This window comes from Schistocerca cancellata, chromosome 9, assembly GCF_023864275.1.
Source record: "Schistocerca cancellata isolate TAMUIC-IGC-003103 chromosome 9, iqSchCanc2.1, whole genome shotgun sequence".
Classification (NCBI taxonomy): domain Eukaryota; kingdom Metazoa; phylum Arthropoda; class Insecta; order Orthoptera; family Acrididae; genus Schistocerca; species Schistocerca cancellata.
This window is the reverse complement of record NC_064634.1, coordinates 205,169,939-205,192,355: the sequence shown is the minus strand read 5'-3', so window position 1 is coordinate 205,192,355 and position 22,417 is coordinate 205,169,939. Positions and strand designations below refer to the sequence as shown.

Sequence of the window (22,417 nt, the reverse complement as noted above, 5' to 3'; positions counted from 1 at the left end):
GGAAGTACATGTGCCCATATGCCTGGACTTCTGGGTTCATGGTGTGTCTTTGAGTGGAAGGCTACCTTGCTGGACCAAACAAAAGAGTTCCTTGACGACAGGGTCATCTGCAGAGTGTCTGCCGACCATTGTTGCATCTAGTGGGAGCCTGGCTACTGCTTCTTTTGCTTTGTCTACATGGAAACATGCTCCTGGACTCTCAAAAAATTCTAGGTCCTGTCCTACTGGTAAACAGGACAGAACATTGGCACTAGCTTGTTATCTTGTGAAACAGAATTGGATGTCATAATTATATGTATACAAAAATAGTGCCAGATGCTCTAGGCAGCAAGCTGCCTTAGTGGGGATGGATACTGAAGCCTTGAAAAGGGCTAACCATGGTTTACAATCTGTCAGCAATGTGAATTTTATATCATATGTGTAATAATGAAAATTTTTAAGGCTGAAGATGATGGCCAGTGCTTCTTTTTCAGTTTGGCTATTGTTTCATTGAGCTGTTGACAGAGCTTAGGAGATGAAAGCAAGGGCCATTCCACCCTTTTGATGATGTGGGATAAGACTGCTCCCACTCCATAGTTGCAAGCATCTGTTGCTAAAACAAACGGTTGTGACGGGTCATAGCCGGTGAGACACATGGGGCGGAGGGAGGCCTACTGAAGTTCTCCGAAAGGCCTATCACATTATGGTGTTGAGTTCCAGTTTATGTTTTTTTCTGAGGAGGTTATATAAAGAGGCTCTGTGATTGCTGCTGTCTGCTGTATGAATTTCCAGTAGTAGTTCTATTGTTCTAGTACTGATTTGTGTTGACCAATATCCTTTGGCGAGGACTATTTTTGGAATACTTCCACATATTGAGGGGTGAGGTGAATGCCTGTAGCACTGTGGATGTGCCCCAAGTATTCGACCTGTTCTACAAAGAAGCTACACTTTTCCTTATTGCACTTAAGATTTGCTTTCTGGGATACTGAAAACAATGTTTCTAAATTGTTTGCTAGATCCTCGGCAGTTTTGCCTGTGGTGATAATGTTGTCTTGGTAGTTTACTGTGTTTGGCACTTCCAAGTAAGTTTTTGAGATATCTTTGAAAGATGGTTGGGGTACTAGGCACTCCAAATGGTAGGTGGTTGTACTGAGAAACTCCTAATGAAGTATTGATTACTAGTTTCTCCCAAGATTCAGCATCCAGGGGGAGCTGGAGATATGCATGTTTCAGGTCAATTTTAGCAAAAATTCTTCCACCCGCTAAGTGGGTCGAGATTACGTCCGCATTGGGAATTGGATATGAGTCCACAACTGACTGGGAGCCTATTGTGTTTTTGAAATCACCTCATATGCATAGAGTGCTGTTCAGTTTTTCTTCTGTAACTGTAGATGTGACCCACTGACCATTTGAGATAGAGGTAATGATTGTCTCATCCTTTAGTTGTTGTAATTCAAGTTGCAGCTTGTCTTGTAAGGCAAAAGACATATTACCAGCTTTACAGAATTTTGGCATGGCAGATGGGGATAGAGCTTCAAACTCTGTAATGCCTGATCCTGGTTGATAAAAAACTAAATTGCATTTTGCAAACAATTCATCAAGGAAATTGGAAATGCCGAGGGCATGGACAATGGATGTAGAGTAATGTGTCTCTAGTCCCAGTGTGTTGAAGAGATCCATTCCCAGTAAGCTTACCACTCCCGAAGTGTTCACAGCAAGGATCAGTCACCAATAATGTGGGTGCCATACTGTGCCTTTGAGGTAAATTACCCCAAAAACCACACGATGCCGTTGCTATAAGTCCTTGTCTGGAAGAGGGATGGAGGGTTGGGGTGCCTATGTGCTGGTAGGACTGCCAGTTAATGATGATGGCAGAGGAGACTGCACCTATTTGCAAATTGAGTGGCACATCATTGCTGTAGATCGTCAGGGAGATACTGTTGATGGTTGCATGGAACACTGATTTGACATATGCCCTGTGCAGATAAGGTTCATCTCTGGTCACTGTTTCATCTTCCAGTGGATTGCCCCTGTTGTAGTGAACTGACATTTTGAGCAGTGATTGGCATACTTCTGCCTGACTTTCCACATGTTTTACGTTTTACCCTTCAATAGTGACACTGATGATTGGGGGGGGGGGGGGGGGAGTCTATATAAAGCACTGGTCACATGATGGCAGTTGTTGGTTGTTGGTTGTTGGAGTTGGCTCTTTGGTGCCTGGTCTCCCCCCCCCCCCCCCTCCCCCCCCCCCCCCATCTCCCATCTGACAGTCTGCTCTGACTGGTGGTGGGGGTCTGTGATTTGTCCTGACTTCAGAAACTCAGGAAAGTCTTTGCAGAGCTGCTGCTGAACCCAGTGATGGTCAAAAGACTTGATTATGGGTAAGCTTGTTTCTAACAGAGGGTCTTTCAATATCAACAAATCTAGCAGCCTGCCTCTGAATTGCTTTGATGTCTTCCTTCAGTCTGACGTGCTACATATCCCACACTTGAGCAGTACTCAAGAATAGGTCGCACCAGCATCCTATAGGCAGTCTTCACACCAGGTGAACTACTCTTTTCTAAAATTCCCCAATAAACTGAAGTTGACTATTCACATTCCCTATCACAGTTCTTGAATGCTTGTTCCATTTCATATTGCTTTTGTAATGTTAAGCTCACATGTTTAAATGACTTGGCTGTGTCAAGCAGGACACTAGTAATACTGTAACTGAACATTAGAGGTTTGTTCTTTCTATTCCTCTGCATTAACTTACATTTTTCCACATTAAGAGCTAGCTGCCATTCATCACACCAACTAGAAATTTTGTGTAAGTCATCTTGTATCTTTCTACCATCACTCAACTTTGACACCTTATTGTACACCACATTATCCTCAGCAAACAACCCCAGATTGCTGCCCACCCTGGCAACCAAATCATTTATGTGTATAGAGAACAACAGTGCTCCAATCACACTTCCCTAAGGCACTCCTGATGATACCCTTGTCTCTGATGAATATTCACCATCGAGGACAACATACTAAGTTCTGTTACTTAAGAAGTCTTCAAGTCACTCACATATCTGTGAACTTATTCCACTTGCTTGTACCTTCGTTAGCAGCCTGCAGTAGGGCATCATGTCAAATGCTTTCCGGTAATCTAAAAAAATGGAATCTGACTGTTTCCTTACATCCATAGTTCTCAGTATATCATGTGAGAAAAGGGCAAGCTCAGTTTCACATAAGCAGTGCTTTGTAAACCATGCTGATTCATGGATATAAGCTGCTCAGTTGCAAGAAAGTTTATTATATTCAAATTGAGAATAAGTTCAAGGATTCTGCCGCAAACTGAAGCTAGGGATATTGGTCTGTAATTTTGCAGGTCTGTTCTTGCATCCTTCTTATATACTGCAGTCACCTGTCCTTTTTTTCCAGTCACTTGGGACTTTGTGTTGAGTGAGAGATTCATGATAAATGCAGGCTAGCTAAGCAGCCAGTGCTGTAGAATACTCTTCGTAAAACTGAATTGGGATTCTATCTGGACCTTGTGATTTATTTGCTTTTAAATCCTTCAGTTGTTGCTCTATTCCATGGATGCTTCTTATTGCTATGTCGTCCATAGGGGAGTCTGTCCAATGGTCAAATGACAGTATGTTTGTACAGTTGTTGTGTGTGAACGATTACTTGAGTGTGAAATTTAAAACATCGGCTTTCATTTTGCTATCTTCAATTGCCACACCAGACTGGTCAACAGGGAACTGAATGGAAGCCTCAGACCTTAGCAATTTTATGTAGGACCATAATTTTCTCAGGTTCTCTGCCAGATCTTCTTAAACTATGCCCATAATTCCTCTACGTCCACCTCACTACCTAAGTGGGAAGCTAAAAACTGCTTATCTGCTCTATCTAGCAGAAACACTCTCCTAGCCTTCTTGACTGATTTATTCACTTTTGTATTCATAGTTGCTATAATGATATCATGATCGCTGATTCCCCTTTCTATACTGACACTGTCAAAAAGGTGTGGCCTATTAGTAGATTTGTGGATGTAAGACATTTCTGTTGTTTGTGAGCTGCCGAGCTAGCTGCTCAAGACGGTTTTCAGAAAACGTGTTCAAAAGTATTTCACAAGACTGTGTATTGTACCCCCTGGAATGAATCCATAGACATCCCGGTCTATACTCAGTAGGTTAAAGTCGTCTCCAACTGATATTGCATGATCTGGTTATTTCGGTACTACTGACTGAAGACTTTATTTGAATGACCCTAGAACTGTCATAGCAGAGTCAGGTGGCTGGTGAAAACATCCAACAATTGACTTGGTTTCACCTACACCTGTTACATATGACCAGATAAATGCACTGTCACACTCAGCTTTGACCTCAATAGAGACAATATTTTTGTCAATTGCAATGAACACTTCCCCTCCAATGGCCTCTAATCTGTCTTTCCGGTATACATTCCACGACTCGCTAAATATCTGAGAGCTTTTCAGTTTGGGTTTTAGCCAGCTCTCAGTCCCAAGAATAATTTGAGTGCGACAGCTTTCCAGGACGGCAATAAATTTTGGAACTGTATTACGAATACTTTGACAGTTTATTGATCAAATTTTGACAGTCAAAATGTCTTTACTCTGAATGCCATCTGACTTCGCTTGCTGCTTATAGACTAGTGAGTATTCATCAAAGCACCTCAAACTACTATCTAGCCTAAAAAACCCTCGTGCACTCCACAAGTACTCTGCTACCCAAGTAGCTGCTTCCTTTGTACATTGCACCACTAACCTATCAAGGGGAGTCCTACAAATTTCCACATGATAATGTAGGTCTAGAAATCTGCAGCCAAAACCATCACAGAGTTGACAAAGCTTTTAGTTGAGCTGCTCCACTTGGCTCCAAACCAAAGGACCCTGATCAACTCTGTGAACAATGCTGTAAATTGAATACTGCATGCTTGATAGCCGCAGGCAAGCCTCCCTCCATGTCTTGGATGAGGCCTCCCAGTGGACATACTGTGTGCACATTGGTTTTCTTTCCAGTCCTGAAGGCTCTCTGCCTAAGGGGCTCCATAATGCTCATAACATTGGAGCTCCTGATAACAAGTAAACATCCCACTCGTGTGCCTGCTCGGACCCTGCTGAAGAATGGCCACTTTTCCACTCTCATAGTGAATGGGCAACACCAGGTGGCCAGTCTCCGCATTGGGAGAGGGTGGATCCATTGCATCGGGTACACTAGAGGATATCTTGGAAGTTGAGCCCGTGAGCAAAACAAACATCATCAGTGGTGTCCCATGTGATGCACCAGAATTTCTGTCATCGGTACACCCAGAGGCATCATCCTTAATGTGAGTGACTGTAGCCAAAAGCGCATTCGTCTGTCCATGAACAGGGGCCAGCTCCTCCTGCATCTACACACAGCATGCACACATCCTAACCATCCTAGCAAACTGACTGAGGAAGTAAATTATAAAAGCAGACAGAATCCTAGATACGCATCTTGCTACTCTCATGATGTTTTAGTAATGGACGCTGATGTGTTAATGAACTATGTAGCTGGCTGTTCAGTGACCAGCTATTGCACTACCGATTGAATGAATTCACCCTTCAAAAATGTGAGACTGAACCTCTCAAGTAGAAAAAAACACATGAAATTTAATAAATGTGCTACAAGGAAACAGCGGGGTCAGGGATTTTCTCTGCCTCATGATGACTGGGTGTTGTGTGATGTCCTTAGGTTAGTTAGGTTTAAGTAGTTCTAAGTTCTAGGGGCCTGATGACCATAGATGTTAAGTCCCATCGTGCTCAGAGCCATATGAACCATTTTTTTGCTACAAGGAAAACAGAAAAAGATAATCAATTAACTTGCCTCTTTATAGACGTATATCAGCCAAGAGCTGTAGTGTGACTGACTCAATCCATTCTCTGTATGATCGCCTATTGAGCTTGTGACAGATGGTTGGTTGATTTGGGGGAGGGGGCATAACAGCAAGGTTATCAGTCCAATCGGATTAGGGAAGGATGGGGAAGGAAGTCGGCCATGCCCTTTCGAAGGAACCAACCTGATGTTTGCCTGAAGTGATTTAGGAAAATCACGGAAAACCTAAATCAGAATGGCCAGACATGGATTTGAACTATTGTCCTCCCGAATGCGAGTCCACTTTGCTAACCATTGCGCCACCTCTCTCAGTCATGACAGCTGAAGAACTTACGTCTGCAGCTACATGAACTTGAGAATCAAAATATTCAAGTAAATTGAATCTGACCCTATCAAAGTTGAGGGTGTGGGGCTCTGCTTGAGGGTTACGTTGTTATGCTAGGTCTGGTCCTGCATAAGCCAACAGATAACCATCTTGCTATTCATTTCCAGAGATGCCATGGATCAGGAAGTGTTGCTCCATCCTTGTGACATAGTTGGCCCATGGTTCAGCCTTGTTGTCAATTGACTGGAATGATGGGGCTGCTGTGCAGAACACCTTGACTGTGGTGTCAATTCTGGAGAGACGGTTGGATATCTCTGATGTTGAGACCAGAACTGCAGCTACTCTGTCTGCTATGGTTTGCAGAATGTGTTGCAGATGCTGGAGTGTTAACAAACCTGTGCAGAAAAATCTGCTGTTGAAGACATTATGAAAAATAAAGAAAGTTGACACAGTCTGAGAGCACATGCAAATCGCTCTTGGCACACAAATGAATTTTTAATAATCCTCGTCACCAATGAAGAATCCCCCTTAGGCAGCACCAAAAAATGTCACAGTTTCTTCAAAAAGTTTATTTACAAAATAAGAAATACTGACAAGATTTAGAAGCTGAAAGTCACTGACTAATGGCCGTAGTTTAGAAAACAAGTTGCTCATACAAATGAAAATGCTAAATCTTGCTGAGACTGTCTTGAAGCAAAGTTCAACACAAGGTTGAAGTTCTTCCATCTACACTCCTGGAAATGGAAAAAAGAACACATTGACACCGGTGTGTCAGACCCACCATACTTGCTCCGGACACTGTGAGAGGGCTGTACAAGCAATGATCACATGCACGGCACAGCGGACACACCAGGAACCGCGGTGTTGGCCGTCGAATGGCGCTAGCTGCGCAGCATTTGTGCACCGCCGCCGTCAGTGTCAGCCAGTTTGCCGTGGCATACGGAGCTCCATCGCAGTCTTTAACACTGGTAGCATGCCGCGACAGCGTGGACGTGAACCGTATGTGCAGTTGACGGACTTTGAGCGAGGGCGTATAGTGGGCATGCGGAAGGCCGGGTGGACGTACCGCCGAATTGCTCAACACGTGGGGCGTGAGGTCTCCACAGTACATCAGTGTTGTCGCCAGTGGTCGGCGGAAGGTGCACATGCCCGTCGACCTGGGACCGGACCGCAGCAACGCACGGATGCACGCCAAGACCGTAGGATCCTACGCAGTGCCGTAGGGGACCGCACCGCCACTTCCCAGCAAATTAGGAACACTGTTGCTCCTGGGGTATCGGCGAGGACCATTCGCAACCGTCTCCATGAAGCTGGGCTATGGTCCCGCACACCGTTAGGCCGTCTTCCGCTCACGCCCCAACATCGTGCAGCCCGCCTCCAGTGGTGTCGCGACAGGCGTGAATGGAGGGACGAATGGAGACGTGTCGTCTTCAGCGATGAGAGTCGCTTCTGCCTTGGTGCCAATGATGGTCGTATGCGTGTTTGGCGCCGTGCAGGTGAGCGCCACAATCAGGACTGCATACGACCGAGGCACACAGGGCCAACACCCGGCATCATGGTGTGGGGAGCGATCTCCTACACTGGCCGTACACCACTGGTGATCGTCGAGGGGACACTGAATAGTGCACGGTACATCCAAACCATCATCGAACCCATCGTTCTACCATTCCTAGACCGGCAAGGGAACTTGCTGTTCCAACAGGACAATGCACGTCCGCATGTATCCCGTGCCACCCAACGTGCTCTAGAAGGTGTAAGTCAACTACCCTGGCCAGTAAGATCTCCGGATCTGTCCCCCATTGAGCGTGTTCGGGACTGGATGAAGCGCCGTCTCACGCGGTCTGCACATCCAGCACGAACGCTGGTCCAACTGAGGCACCAGGTGGAAATGGCATGGCAAGCCGTTCCACAGGACTACATCCAGCATCTCTACGATCGTCTCCATGGGAGAATAGCAGCCTGCATTGCTGCGAAAGGTGGATATACACTGTACTAGTGCCGACATTGTGCATGCTCTGTTGCCTGTGTCTATGTGCCTGTGGTTCTGTCAGTGTGATCATGTGATGTATCTGACCCCAGGAATGTGTCAATAAAGTTTCCCCTTCCTGGGACAATGAATTCATGGTGTTCTTCTTTCAATTTCCAGGAGTGTACGTATGGAGTTAAAGTTCACGTGGAACAATCTACAGTCAGTGTAGTACAACAATGGTTAAGCAAAGTTTGGCTGCATCCACAATCACAAAGATCGGTCCTTCGGCAACATAGCAGTGAGCCATGCATTGTGCATAGCAGTGGCATCTGGTCAGTGGGGGAAACAGTGGTGTCGAGGAAGTTGGATGTCCAAACTGGAGTCCTGGCTTGGAATAACTGCTGATGGACAGATGAGCACGAGCCTAAATACACTAGACTCTCGCTAATCCGGCCATTCCTGGCACATATCGGTGCCATATTAACGGAAGTTCCGGATTATTGAGTGTCTGAAATTGATTCGTTTATTTTGATAACATAGGGAATATAGTGTACTGTACTTTATTAAACCGAAGGATACACTTTTAAAACATAGAGGATATACTTTAATAGATCCAAATATATATTAATTTTCAAAGGAAACTTAGTCCTTGAGTGTATACTGTACATAATTATACAGTCGTATCAATCACTGTGAAACATGTCCCCAATTTTTAACTCACACTGATGATACGCGACGGTGGCATGCTTTATCACGCAACCGCTTTACAAGCATACTTCGGTACTGCTTGTATCTGGTTTTTACATAATGTACTCCAGTAAGACCTTGGCAGCTTCAGCACCGGCAGTGTGAGAAATCTTCATGCTCTCTCCTCCTGTGCCCTCTTCTTCATCACTTTCATGCACGCTTTTAATTATTTCTTCATCTGTTAAAGTTTGGTTCGTGTCACAGTTTTCCTCATTCAGCCACTTTGTAACATCTTCATCATCAATTTGTTTTCCTCATGAAAGGTTATGGAACATGTCAGTGTACAAAGTAATTGATATTTCTGAATAGACTGGCTCATCGCTGTCACTCACTACTGGATCCAACTTGGCATCAATTTTCTCATTATGGTAGCGCTCTCCACTTTATCCCATGCTTTGGCTGCTTGGAAAACATCATCACGTGTGTTAATTGCTTTCCACATCTTCAGCATAGTCTCTATAGAATCGTTTTCACTTTCATTGAGCAAGGAGATGAGAAGTGAATGTTGATAATGATGTTTAATTTATACCAAAATTCCCTCATCCATGGGCTGAATTAGGACTGTCACATTGGGTGGGAGAAAGAGTGCTGTATACCATCGAACTTTAGCAAAACATCTGAAGGATGACTGGGAGCATTGTCAATTATAAGGATAGCTTTCAGTGGAAGCTTTTTCTTCTTTAGCTCTTTTCTCACTGCTGGTACAAATGTTCCATGGAACCACTAAGAGAATATTTGTCTGTCCTTCCACTCTTTCTTCTGAGCACAATACTGCAGTGGTAGAGTATTTATGTCAGTGTGTTGAAAACAATGTGGATGTTGGATTTTCCAATCACCCTAAGCGGTAGTTTATGACTTCTGTTTGCATTACAACATGACACGTTACGCACTGTTTCTGTTGCTTGTAACCACAACACTTCCTTCTCGTTCTTGGCAGCTAATGTTTTTGAAGGAAGCATATTGTAAAAGAGTCCTGTTTCATGAGCATTATGCAAGGCATCAGCAGTTACATCTGCTTCCTCTATTATCTTCTGTATCTTGGTCACAAACTCATCAGCATCCTTATTGTTAGCAGAGTGACTTTCCCTGGTGACTGTCAGCCGCTGAATGCCATCTCATTTTTTTCAGTTTGATAGCCAACCTTCACTCGCTGCAAACAAGTTACTACCACCAAGTTGTTTGTTAAATGCAGCTGCTTTTTCCTTTATAATCAGTAGACCACGGATTTTTAGGTTGTAAAAAAGTGTATTTTAGGCACCTAAAATAGGCTCCTTCAGTAGTTCATTTAGGCTATATAAAATCTAAAATAGGCTCTAATAAAAATGATGCAGAGAAAATAAAAATAAATAAAAATACACAGTGTTGACAGTATGAACATTGTATTAGTCATTAAAACAAGGAGAATGAATATTTACACAGTTACAGAGCACAGCAATCTACAACATTAATTTTGAACATAACTCCAAATATTTTTGAGTTCCTGCAAGATAAAGATCTCCGTAAAAAAGATGTGGCAATGGTTTAATTAATACATTTGTAGTTTCACATATTCTGACCATAGTTGGCTGCACAATAAATAACCAAAATCTTATCTAGGTTTTCTAGTGAAAAACTGCGGCGCTTGTCAGTCAGAATCAATTTATACACTGAAAAAGAACGTTCTACATCAACAGATGTGACAGGGGCGTACTTTATTTTCGGCACATGTTGGACAGGAATGCTGCAGTCAGGAGTGCTGGATTTTCCACTAAGTATGTCGGCAGCTGCACACAACTCCTTCAGGCCAGTGTTTTTCTGCAAAACCATTTGCATTTTTGCCCGTACTTTTTCCCCTACTTCACCTGGCGTTTCATTAATTTTCATTTTGACTTCTTCAAGCAAAGAAATATTGTCGTAGATAGGTCTCCCTGAGCCTTCTAATTGTGAAATTATTCTTGCCATAAATGTGTAGTGGGCTCTAATGTAAGGTAAGTCCCGTTTTAAAGAAGAATCTTTGAGTAACTCCACTGCTGCAGTTACGGATGCAGCATCCTCTGGTATATTTTCAACCACCTTCTGAGAGATGCATTCTAATGTATTCTGCTGCTATCAGCCACGTGCCCCAGCGGGTGACAACTGGCTCTGGTGGCAATGGGACATCTGGAAGCTGTTCTTTAAATGCCTGTATTCTTGCTGGTGCCTTAACAAAAATTTTCTTCACCATAGATATTACTTTATTTACTTTAGGAAATTGTAGCCTTACTTGCTCTGCTATGCGGTTGATCCCATGCACTACACAAGTTACATGCAGCATTAATGGGTAGAATACTTATAATAGTTGAAACGCTGCTATCATATATGCAGCAGCATCAGTGACGGGCAGAAACACCTTATTCTCATCCACTCCGTTTGGGTATAGCACCTTAAGCCCATTGTTCACAAACTGTGCTATTGTTTGTTGGTTAGTTTTTGCAAGCTGTTTTGAGTAAATCAAATGAGCCCTGGATGGAGCATCTGGATCTAGCTTGCCAATAATCAGGTTTGCAATGTAACGACCAAGACTGTCAGTAGTTTCATCCACAGAAATCCATATACAAGATTCTCCAACATCTTCTCGGATTCTGTGCAATGCAGCATTGTAAGCTGAATCCACATCATTCTTACGTAAAGTTGACTCTGCAGGAATAGACTGATGGCAGTATTACTCAAGAAAACCTCTGAAAATAGGGTTTTCTAGTTTCTGAAAGGGGGTGTTTGCTGCCACAAGTGAATGACACAAATCACTGCAGAACTTTTTTTTTTGGAGGATTCACCAGATTTATTGGTTAAAAGAGTTTGCTTCAATTTTGACTTTCGTTCAACATTAGCTTTATATGCGATTCCATCTGCTTGCTGAGTTAAGTGAGATTTCTTAACACTCGAAACCTAATACTAGAGAAAAGGGAAATGCAGTTTAGAATCGCATATAATGAGTATTTCGTATTATTAAAGAATAGCGATAAAAAAGAATCCTAAGTGACAGGAAAATAAGAAGTCTAAGAAAAACATCAACTAACCTCCTTTTTGCATGCTTCACAGAAAATAATTTTCCCAACTGTTGTATAATGCGGAAAATCTTGCAGCCACTGCCTTATATGAGTAGACTTTGAACTAGCTGTTTTCGGCATGGCGTAGTATTCTCACACAGAAACTATAATTTATTTTGCACTTAGAACGTCAGTAACACTTAACACGTCGGTCGCTACACAATGTACTGATTTTGTTTTCGCAGGGAAAAAGTAAACGATGACTTTTTCTTTTTTTTCCGCGGTGCATGGGAGTGGTTGCTGGACATATGGCACCTGACTGATGGCCGCCCCTTCTGAACAAGCAAATGGAATCTACCGGTGCTTCAGATGAAAAAATGTCACTACTGGCAAATTATTTTTCGAACCGGAAAATTCACGTATAATACCTTTCACAAAACAGAGTAGTTTGATAGGACTGCCTGTAGACAGCAGCGAGAAAATGCGTGAAGGGCAGTAATTTAGCTATAGAGGGCGTCTACGATTAACATTGTGATTTTTTAATCCGTGCTCAGCTTAAGGCCTATGAAACCGTTTCTTTGCGAAAATACACAGCTGGCCAGAATCCTTCGAACGAAATATCTTGAAATATAACATTTAGTACTCCCACGTTCGATTCTAATGTGTAACTCAAATCTTTGACCGGTTCCCAATTGCTCATTGAAGTTAAGCACTGTCGCGCTCGGCACGTACTTGGATGGATGACCATTCAACCGTGCCGAGTACTGTTGGTAGTAAGGCAAGCAAAGGAATTGTAAACAGTCTCTAATGACCTTCGCCTTCGACAAGACGTAAAGCCCTAAGTTTACTTCCTTTTTCTAATCTTTGAAAACACAAGAACTCTATGTCAGATTAATGAAATAGGTACTTTTTAGGATTTTGATGCCGAAATAGGCAAAATTAGGCGTCAACGTCGAAATACGCAATTTTAGGTCCTATAGAACTAACGGTATTCAGTTTAGTTAGTCATGAAATGCATAAGTACTAACTTATATGCAAGTTGGAGCTTAGGAAAAAAAATAGGTTTTAACCTAATGATCCGTGATCTATTTTTTACATATGAATAATAAAACACCTATAAAGAGTATTTGGTATTAACAGGGATAGCGATATAAAAAAATAAAAAAGGACCGAAGTGTTAGGCAAATACGAAGCATGAGCGCATATCAACTAGCCACCTTGCTGCACGCTGGGCAGAAAATATTTTTTTCCATCTGTCGTATAGTGTGCAAAAACTTGGAACCACTGTCTTATATGATGAAATAGGCACTTTTTAGGATATTAAAGCCGAAATAGGCAAAAATAGGCACTAATGTCGAAATAGGCGTTTTTAGGTCCTATAGAATTAATGCTATTAAGTGTAAATAGTCATGAAACACATAAGTACAAATTTTTATGCAAATAGGAACTCAGGAACAAAATAGGTTTTTACCTAAAATACGCGGTCTAATAATAAGGCCACTGACTGGAATTCCTTTACTGCATTGTCGTAGGCCACTGACTGGAACTCCTTTACTGCATTGTCATATGAACCATCTATAAACAGCTGCGTCCTGTACTTCATTCTCACTTCTCTTTCATATAACTTTCCGTTTTCCCAACTCACTATCCATTTTTGTTGAGCACTGTTGAATAACATCTTTCTTTTTGATGACTAAATAGTTGCTCGTCCAACATTGAACTCAGCAGCAAAGGCTTTCTGCAAAGAACCTTGATTTAACTTATCTAAAATTTCGACTTTCTACTTGAGGTCTAGTGTAACGTGTTTCCTTTTAGAAGATATGATTCCGAACTGTAATGAAAGCTCCAATTTCAAATACAGTATATAAAGCATTGTTGCACATGGTAATTCATTGTACAAGTGTTTTTGGATGTGCGCTGGATTACTGAGAGGCCGGACTACTGAGGGCCAGATTAGCAAGAGTCCAGTGTATTGTCCAGTGGCAGGACATCTTGGGATCTATGAGGGCGACTCACAAAGTAACTGCAAACAATTTTCTGCGAGGCATATATTCCACTTACAGATACAAACAATATGTCATTTTTCAAGCACCCTCATTTTTGATACACGTCTCATACTGTTGCACAAACTTTTCTATTCCATTTGAATAAAAGTTTTTAGTTGTGCCCACGACCAATAGTGCACAGCTTCTTTAGCCTTGTCATCACTTTCAAACTGTTGTCCTCTGATAGCATCCTTCAGGGGTCAGACACGTGGTAATCCAAAGTATTGAGGTCAGGGCTGTGTAGGAGATGCAGTACGGCCTGAAATCTCAGTCTCTGAGTGACAGTAAGAGTTGCAGTGGCAGTGTGGTGGCATGTGTTGTTGTGAAGGGGAACAACACCTCTAGAAAGAAGTTCTCTATGACGGCTCTGTATTGCTGGCTTTAGCTCATTCTCCAATGTGCTGTAGTACTGGGCATTGTTCACTATTTCACCCCTTTGCAGATAGTGCTCCAAAATAGGTCCATTCGTATCCCAGAAGAGTGTGAAACGGACCTTTCCAGCAGAGGGCTGAAACTTGAATTTCTTCATGGCTGGAGAGAATGTGTGTTGCCATTCTGAAGAATGTGTTTTGCTTCCTGGTTCATAGTGATGCACCCAAGTTTCATCTCCTGTGACAATAAATGTCAGGTAGTCATGTCCTTGAGAGTAATATCATGCCAGAAATGGTATGGCAGACAGAACATGCATTTGTTAGCCGAATGGATCTGACACTGGTACTCAGTTCCCTGGCTAAAATTATGCAGAAATACGTGGGCTCTCACAAATCATGGTATTAGCGTATCCCACATTTTTGTCAGGAATGTGCTGGGATGACCAGAAAATTGCGCATTTGTGACTGATGTATGTCCACTTTGAAAAGCATATACCCACTCGTTCACTCTTCTCTCTCTTATGCAGATATCCCTATACTGTTCCAACATCCGTCTATGGAATTGTTGAGGTTTGATGCCCTCCAGTCACAAAAATCTTATTACTGTTTGCCATTCTTTTACGGTGCACATGGCTAGGGATGTGGCCATTTAATTTCAACTGCCTTTCCTATTCAGTTTGTCATGGCATCTGTGGGCATATGCCAAAACTTTCTCTAAGCATGCATCTTCATTTCCTGCGTGTTTCAAATGCCTGACATGTTAACTGCATTTAACACTAATACTTTGCTGTTACTTTTTGATTTGCTCTCATATTTCCTGTTGCATGGATTATGGAAGCAAGAAAGTTCCTGTGACCTCCTGAGGTGCTGCTAGGACCACCTCATGGAACACCAGGAAATCTGCTTTTTGGTAAGAGGTGGTTGCCAGGCAAGTGGTCATCCCTCAGTGACACTGGGATTTATGATGTGTCGTTGATCTTGCAGGCATATAAAGATAGTAAGACATTGTTCTTGGTTAATGTCACATAAGACAGTTATTATTAATACTAGGTAAACTGTACCTACTAATGTATTACCTGACTCTTTTCACATTGCTGAATATTCTCCTTCTTGGAGGAGCAAGCAGACTGTAATGTATGAATGGTTAGGTGAGAAGAGGTGAATCTCAAAGTAATTTACATCACCAAAAATAAGTTACTGGAATTGCAGTGTATTTGTTGGTTTCATTGATCAAAAGTTCTTTAGATATCAAATGCACATTTTCTGTTGTTGCAGGCAGACCAACTGTTTGATCCCATGACATTAGAGTTCAGATGCACTTTTTGCCGTGAGGTTGTGGAGGAAGACCAGTCAGCTCTTCCAAAGAAGGACTCGCGTCTCATGCTGGCACGTTTTAATGAACAGCTTGAACCACTCTATGTCTTACTCCGAGAAGTAGAAGGCATAAAACTTGCTCCTGAAATACTTGAACCAGAACCTGTTGATATTGGCACCATTCGAGGGTTAGTAACTTCTGCATTACTTTTTAATTTTTTGAGATGCTTCTGTATAAAATTTACTTACATACTGTTGCTTCTGTGGTCTCTTCTTTGGAGAGAGGCATTTATTGTGGTATGATGAAGACTAATGACTTTGGAAACCACAATACTTTTGCTATCTTGTATTACAAAATTATCTTCAGGGATAGTGAATCTAAAGTAAATAAAATAAAGCAAATAAAGTATTTATTCAGAAGAAGTAAGCAATAAGAGGCTGTGTGACAAATAGTTGTAGACTATTACAGAGGTAGGGAACTATTTTCTTTGAAAAGTACTAGTGTAATAAAGTAAATATTCAGTTACCAGCAGGAGATAAAACAGCAGCTATTTAGTATAATTGAGAAGGCAACAGCTAAAATCAAAATAAGAACTCTTTCTCTGATTTAGGTGGTTAAATTTAGCTAGGATAAGCGTGAATAGCACTAAAGAGTATAGTGGTAGTTACTTGCTAATACTGTATACATATTAAGTATCTATGATTTGCTTTTCTTTTATTAATTTGTCCCTCAATTCATTCCACATTCTGATGGTTCTCGTACAGAACATGTTTACTGAATGAATAAATGCTTACCTACTCCGTCAATAAGGATATATTAACTGTTTGGCTGAATCTCTCACAGTAAAAACAAAGAAAGGGCCTGTCATATAGGGCATAGTCGTAAGTGATATGGTAATTCCGAAAGAGGAAATACAGAACAAATTTCAGAAGCAAAGGCTGAAGAGGAATGCAGAGGAATTGATAAGACGTATTGTAACATTACCAAAGGGCTGGCAGCAAAGGTTTATCGGGGACAAGCTTGGAGGGGGGCAAGACAAGTGCAGTCTTCTATATATATATAATATGTATGACATATTTATTACACAGTGGACTTGAAAATGACTCTCCGTAAATTTAAATGCAACAGAGTAGTAGAACCATAATCCAAAAGATATTAATTACTCATGCCACCTTTACTCCTATTTTAAACAACACAAGGTGCTGTAACAGCTACATTAGACAAACTATAAACAAATATATGCTATGGTCTTTATGCATCACCTTCATTTTCAGTCAACTGCAGAGTGAGTCTCTGCCTGCTGTTTTCATTGCTCAACACAAATGAGTAACTTCAGCTGACTGAAGTGTTTAAACAATAATAATGATTCAAATATATTTAATACAGAAAATACTTAAACATGGTGAAATTGAGCCTGTGCTGTGTGAAATCTACTGATGTTTCAAAACATGTGACAGTTGTGATAAATGCAGAAACAAACAATTCAACGTTTGTTGTGCAGAGGTTAATCCGTAGACTTGGATTTAGAATGAGTGGATATTAAATCCTTACCAGGTCATACAATATTAGGTTTTTTGTGGCTTTCATAAATCACATAAGTCAAATGGCTGGATGATTCATGTGGATATGATACAGCCAACTTTATTCCTCATCATTGTTCTATATGAGCTCATGCTGCATAATTGATGATCCCATGATTGACATCCTATTCTCCATTTCTTTATCCTCTGTTGGTGAAGTGTGGTCAAGACATTATATTTTGGTACACAAGACAGCATTGTAATGCTAAAACTTATCAACAGCTATGTGAAAAATATGAACCTTAATTAATAAAATATCCTGGGCTATTATGCCATGATCGGAAGACTTTCACAGTAAAACCCAACATTTTGTCCCCATCTGCGGAAAACATTTTCAGGTGTGATTGTAACTTCTTTCAATGTCCAGCTCACACCCTCATCCTTTGAATACCTGAGCACAATTGATCACTGTCAGTTGCCGTCGACCTGTGTTGCTTTCATCCCATGGTGGAAGACTCATACACATCTTCTTCAGCACTGGGATCCAGATGTCATTCAGTTTTATCCCCTCCTCCTTCCTGCTGAAATTTCTGGGTTGTTAAAAAATCTCTATGACCTTCCCATACAGCCTTTTATGGTATCCACTTGTGGCTGCCAATATTTGAGTCCTGTTAAAAGTGAGTTTGGTGGTCTCTTGGCTGCAAAGAAAAAATCTTGACAAAATGGAACATCACAGTAAACTATGAACTCACTCAGTCGACACAGGATCACCTAATATTGACCAAGGATACTGGCAAACCACTGGAAAAAGCAGGAATTTGTAGGGTTCCATGTAGCTGTGAGGAAATACACATGGGTGCTACAAAAATAATGGTCAAAAAACAACTAGAAGAGCACAAGGTCAACTGTAGAAGGGGAGAGACTGACATATCAGCTGTTGCAGAACATCCCATAGAGATTATTAAACACCCCAGAAATGTCAATAGGAAGGAGGAGGGCTTGAAGTTGAATGACATCTGGGTCCAGGTGCTGAGGAAGATGTGTATGAGTCTCCCACCATGGAGTGATAGCAACAGCAGAGGACGGTAACCAACAATGGCCAGTTGCGCCTGGGTATTCAAATCGTGATGTAACACCACTGTGTGGGAGCATGCATAAATGGTATTTTGCTTCAGTTGATAGTGAGCCACGGTATGAATTGGACACTCAAAGAAGCTATGATCCCCCTTGTAAATTTCCTCCACATATGGGGATGAAATGATGGGCTGTAAAGTGAAATCCATCGGACCATGGCGTAATAATCCAGAATATTTTATTAATTGTGACATTTCTGGCCATTATAGTTTACATCTTACAGAATATGAGCCTATTGCAAAATGAGTGAAGGTATTAAAGTTCTGTATTTATGGAAGGTTATTCAAATTTTGTCGGTAAAAGAAGGAATTTTAAGCATAGTGCACAGATTATATAATGGAATGTGTTACTCTCGCAGAAAATTTTATTTCATGAGAAATGCACTTTCTGCACTCATATATAGAAAAAACAGAACACTTTGATTGACTGGAGATATGACATTCACATTCACAGGACATCTATGTTAGTATGTTCTGCAGAAATGATTAGCATTTCTGTCACTTTGGTTCAGCATGTGTCCTGTTATCTACTAAGCATGGGGTCAGCCATGTGCCCTGATAACTTCTTCAATGCATGACGGCATCAACATGTATAAGTCACAAATGACATCCTATGGTACAGCCAACCATGCTGCATTCACCTGGTTCCAAAGTTCATCTGTGGTACTTGGCATTAGATCACAGCACTACACCCATCATTTCACCATATCCCACACATTTTTGATTGGTGCCAAGTCTGGTGATGTGATAGGCCAGGACCATAGGCAACAAGTGGTCATGCATTTCCTTGCTGAAAAATAGTGTCTGGGGTGTTGTGCAAAAAGGGTACAGCTATGGGTTGCAGGATGTCTTCACATAGGTCATACTGGTTACAGTGCCCTGGATGCACACCAACTGCAATTTCAGGCTGTTTCCAATAGGAACTCACACCACAAGGCCTTGATTTGTCACTGCATGTCTTGTGCGAATGCAGTCACTGTGATACCGTTCCCCCTGTCTGTAACGAACCAAAATGCAATCATCATTTTGAAACAGACAGAACCTGGATTTGTCCATAAACAATATCTGATGCCATTCCTGTCCCCATTCCATACACCATTAACATCTTGCATATTTTTGCACATTTATCAAAGGTAAGCAGAAAAGTGGATGATGCACACATAATGCATGCCATAATAAACGGTGATGGACTGTCAACCCTGATAGTGTATGATGTGTTACACTGTCCCACTGTTGTGCTAGAGCCAAGAAGGATGCAGATCTGTTGTGCAATGCTATTTGGACGAGGTGTCGCTCTTCTCATGGGGTGATCTGTATGGTGTGACCTGACCCATCTCATTGTGTTCTGTGATCTTCCTTGAAAGTTTCTGTACACATCCATTGCACTGCTGAAACACTTCGTCCCACATGAGCAGCAATTTCCCAGATGGATGCATCACATTCTCTCATGACAATAATGCACCCTCTTTCAAACTCACTGATTTGACAGTATGGTTCACGCATATGCTTTTGAGGCATCCTGCATGTCTGCTCAAGTCACAGCGATCCATTACTTTCAGATTATAGCACCACCGGTAGGTGGTGTTGCACCGCGGTATTGATGTTGTGGTTCATTGAACCCTCTGCCAGGCACTTTATTGTATAGCAGAGTAAGCCTGTAGATCTAGATGTAGATGTTCTTGAACCTGGAGATTGACATGGTTCAAATGCTAATCATTTCTGCAGAACATACTAATGAACATGTCCTGTGAATACAAATATCCTATCTCCAGTCATTCGAGGTATTATGTCGTTTTTTTCTTTTTTTCTGAACATGAGTGTGTATAAAAAAAATTAAAAAGCTGAACCTACAGTTTAACATGAACTCTGAACAAAGTTGCAGCTTGTCATTTTTTCCATTAATAAACCATTGCCAATGGCGAAAGAGGTTATCAACGTCAGAAAAAGTCTGTGGACCAACTGGATATTTATAGTCTGGCACTTACACACTAAGCCACTAGATCACAAAATTTTTTTATAGGATTTACAAAAATTTCAGGGGCAATAGTCCTCAAAATTTTCACTACTGCCTTAAGTCATTGTAGACAATTCATAAATTAAAATGGAATTTTTTGCTATTTAGTTTATATTCTTTATCTGATAACATGATTATGAAAAACTTTAGTGCCAAACTTACTGAACTCGGATGGGGAAGAAAGTTATTTGGATGGATGTGAAAGCATTGTCCATGATACCGAATGAGCGTTTTTGCATTGTCATTGCATTCTTTTTTTTAACTTGAGATAATTGCAGAAACACACTAAATGTAGAAGTAAGCTTTTGAAAAAATTTGTTTTAGGTCAAATACAGAAGTATAATTGGGTACACGATACAACTGTTCTAGTTGGTCATCTGCTGGAATCAGAATATGTTCAGGAAGTGAAAAATCTGATTCTGCAAGATTATAGACAGAATATGCAACATTCTTCACAACTTTGGGTATAGGTTATGGTACATGTGAGGGTATTTTGTCAGTGAACATGAGAAGGATTGTAGTAAAGTTTGTAACACAGTTGCTTCAATATGATCAAAAGCAACATTGCATGAAAGTGTGCAAGGAAATTTAACAACAGCTGCCAAGTTGTTGAGTTTGGACAAGAGGAGACAGCATCCACAAATGGTTATATGAACCACTGGGTACTATACCACTACAGTGTGCAAACTCATGCGGCCTACATTATTCAGTTTTTTTTTTGATAGAAAAAACAAGCTAATATTTCTTTCTCACTCACTGTACTCTGAGCACTTTTGTGTGACTTCTTCCTCCTCCCTAAGATGAAAAACAAGTGAAGGGTTGGAGATTTGGTTCAATGGAGGAAAGTCTAACAAAATAGATTCCTAACAAAGAAACACTTCCAAGATGCACTTAAAACGGGTAGAGAAACATTGGTATTGGTGTTTCTCCCATAAGGAGGCTACTTTGAAGGTAATGGTGCATTATAAGATCTAGGTAAGGCATAATAATTTTGTAATTTATTTCATGAACTTTTGGATACCACCTTATAGTTAGCAATTCATTTTTAAAGGCATTTGCATTTGAGATGCGGCACTTGATGGTTGGGTCCCACATTTGTCAGTTTGCTTTAGTGATCTTTCAAATCATTAACTTATCAAGTACCAAAATTAATTCCTCCTGTTGATGTGAACATGAACTCTATGTCGAGTTGCACTAGAACCTTCACATCTTTCATTCTTTGGTATTTTTCCAAGTGAGCTCTGATCACCAGCCGGCCGCTGTTGCCGAGTGGTTCTAGGCGCTTCAGTCTGAACCGCACTGCTGCTATGGTCGCAGGTTCGAATCCCTTAAGTCCCATAGTGCTTAGAACCATTTGAACCATTTTATCTGAACACCAGGTTGTCACAGTTAAGGCTGCAGTACAGCTGGTATTCTAAACAGAATTATATATTTGTATTTCATTACTGACTAATTTCTTAGTATGTAAATTATTGTGAGCTCTGGTTGGGTTACAGATTGGATGGTAAGAAGCCTAGTGCACCATTACGGCCACCTGGTGAAAACTGGTCTGGTGAGGCAACAAGAACACAAGGCTTTGCTGTTGAAGAAGCCCGAGTGGATATCAGCATAGGAGAAGCTGGTGCTGACCAGCGACAGGCCGCAGCAGCTCAGCGCAAAGAGCGTCCAGTCTGGATGACAGAGTCCACTGTCATTGGAGCTGGTGACGCAGCAATTGGTGCTGTAAGTATTGGTTGTATAAGTGATCTGAAATATTTTAGGCTGTTTACGTGTAATCCAGTGTTTAAAATTTTCTAATCACCTTACACATATGCCTGCAAGTACACTTGTATCAGCAAGTACATAATGTTTCATGTTTCTTGTCACTGTAAGGAACATGTTTTCTTTCATGGTTAAAATAACAAGTCAGTGTTCTTTGAAACTTCATATAGTGAAAGACACTCAAAGTGACAGTAAGATCATCAGTGAATGATAGTGGTTACCAGAAATGTTCTTACTTATGGGGCTGTTGCTGTGAAACATGGTTGTGCTCCCCTTTTACAGGAAAACAATATGTAATACAACTGTATGTGGATGTTATCAATCATGAATATTGTCAGTAACACTGTTGAGCCTGCGGAGGGAGAGGGGATGGGATGG

General features: G+C 41.3%; 1 protein-coding gene across 1 annotated transcript in view; it reads left to right on the top strand.

Moving 5' to 3' along the window:
* LOC126100647 (general transcription factor IIE subunit 1) overlaps positions 1-22,417 on the top strand; it is a 93,788-nt gene that overhangs the window by 55,844 nt on the left and 15,527 nt on the right. The window contains exons 4-5 of the mRNA XM_049911275.1: positions 15,572-15,798; positions 21,775-22,000. Of these exons, the coding sequence (XP_049767232.1) occupies positions 15,572-15,798; positions 21,775-22,000 (453 nt within the window). The remainder of the gene's footprint in view (positions 1-15,571; positions 15,799-21,774; positions 22,001-22,417) is intronic.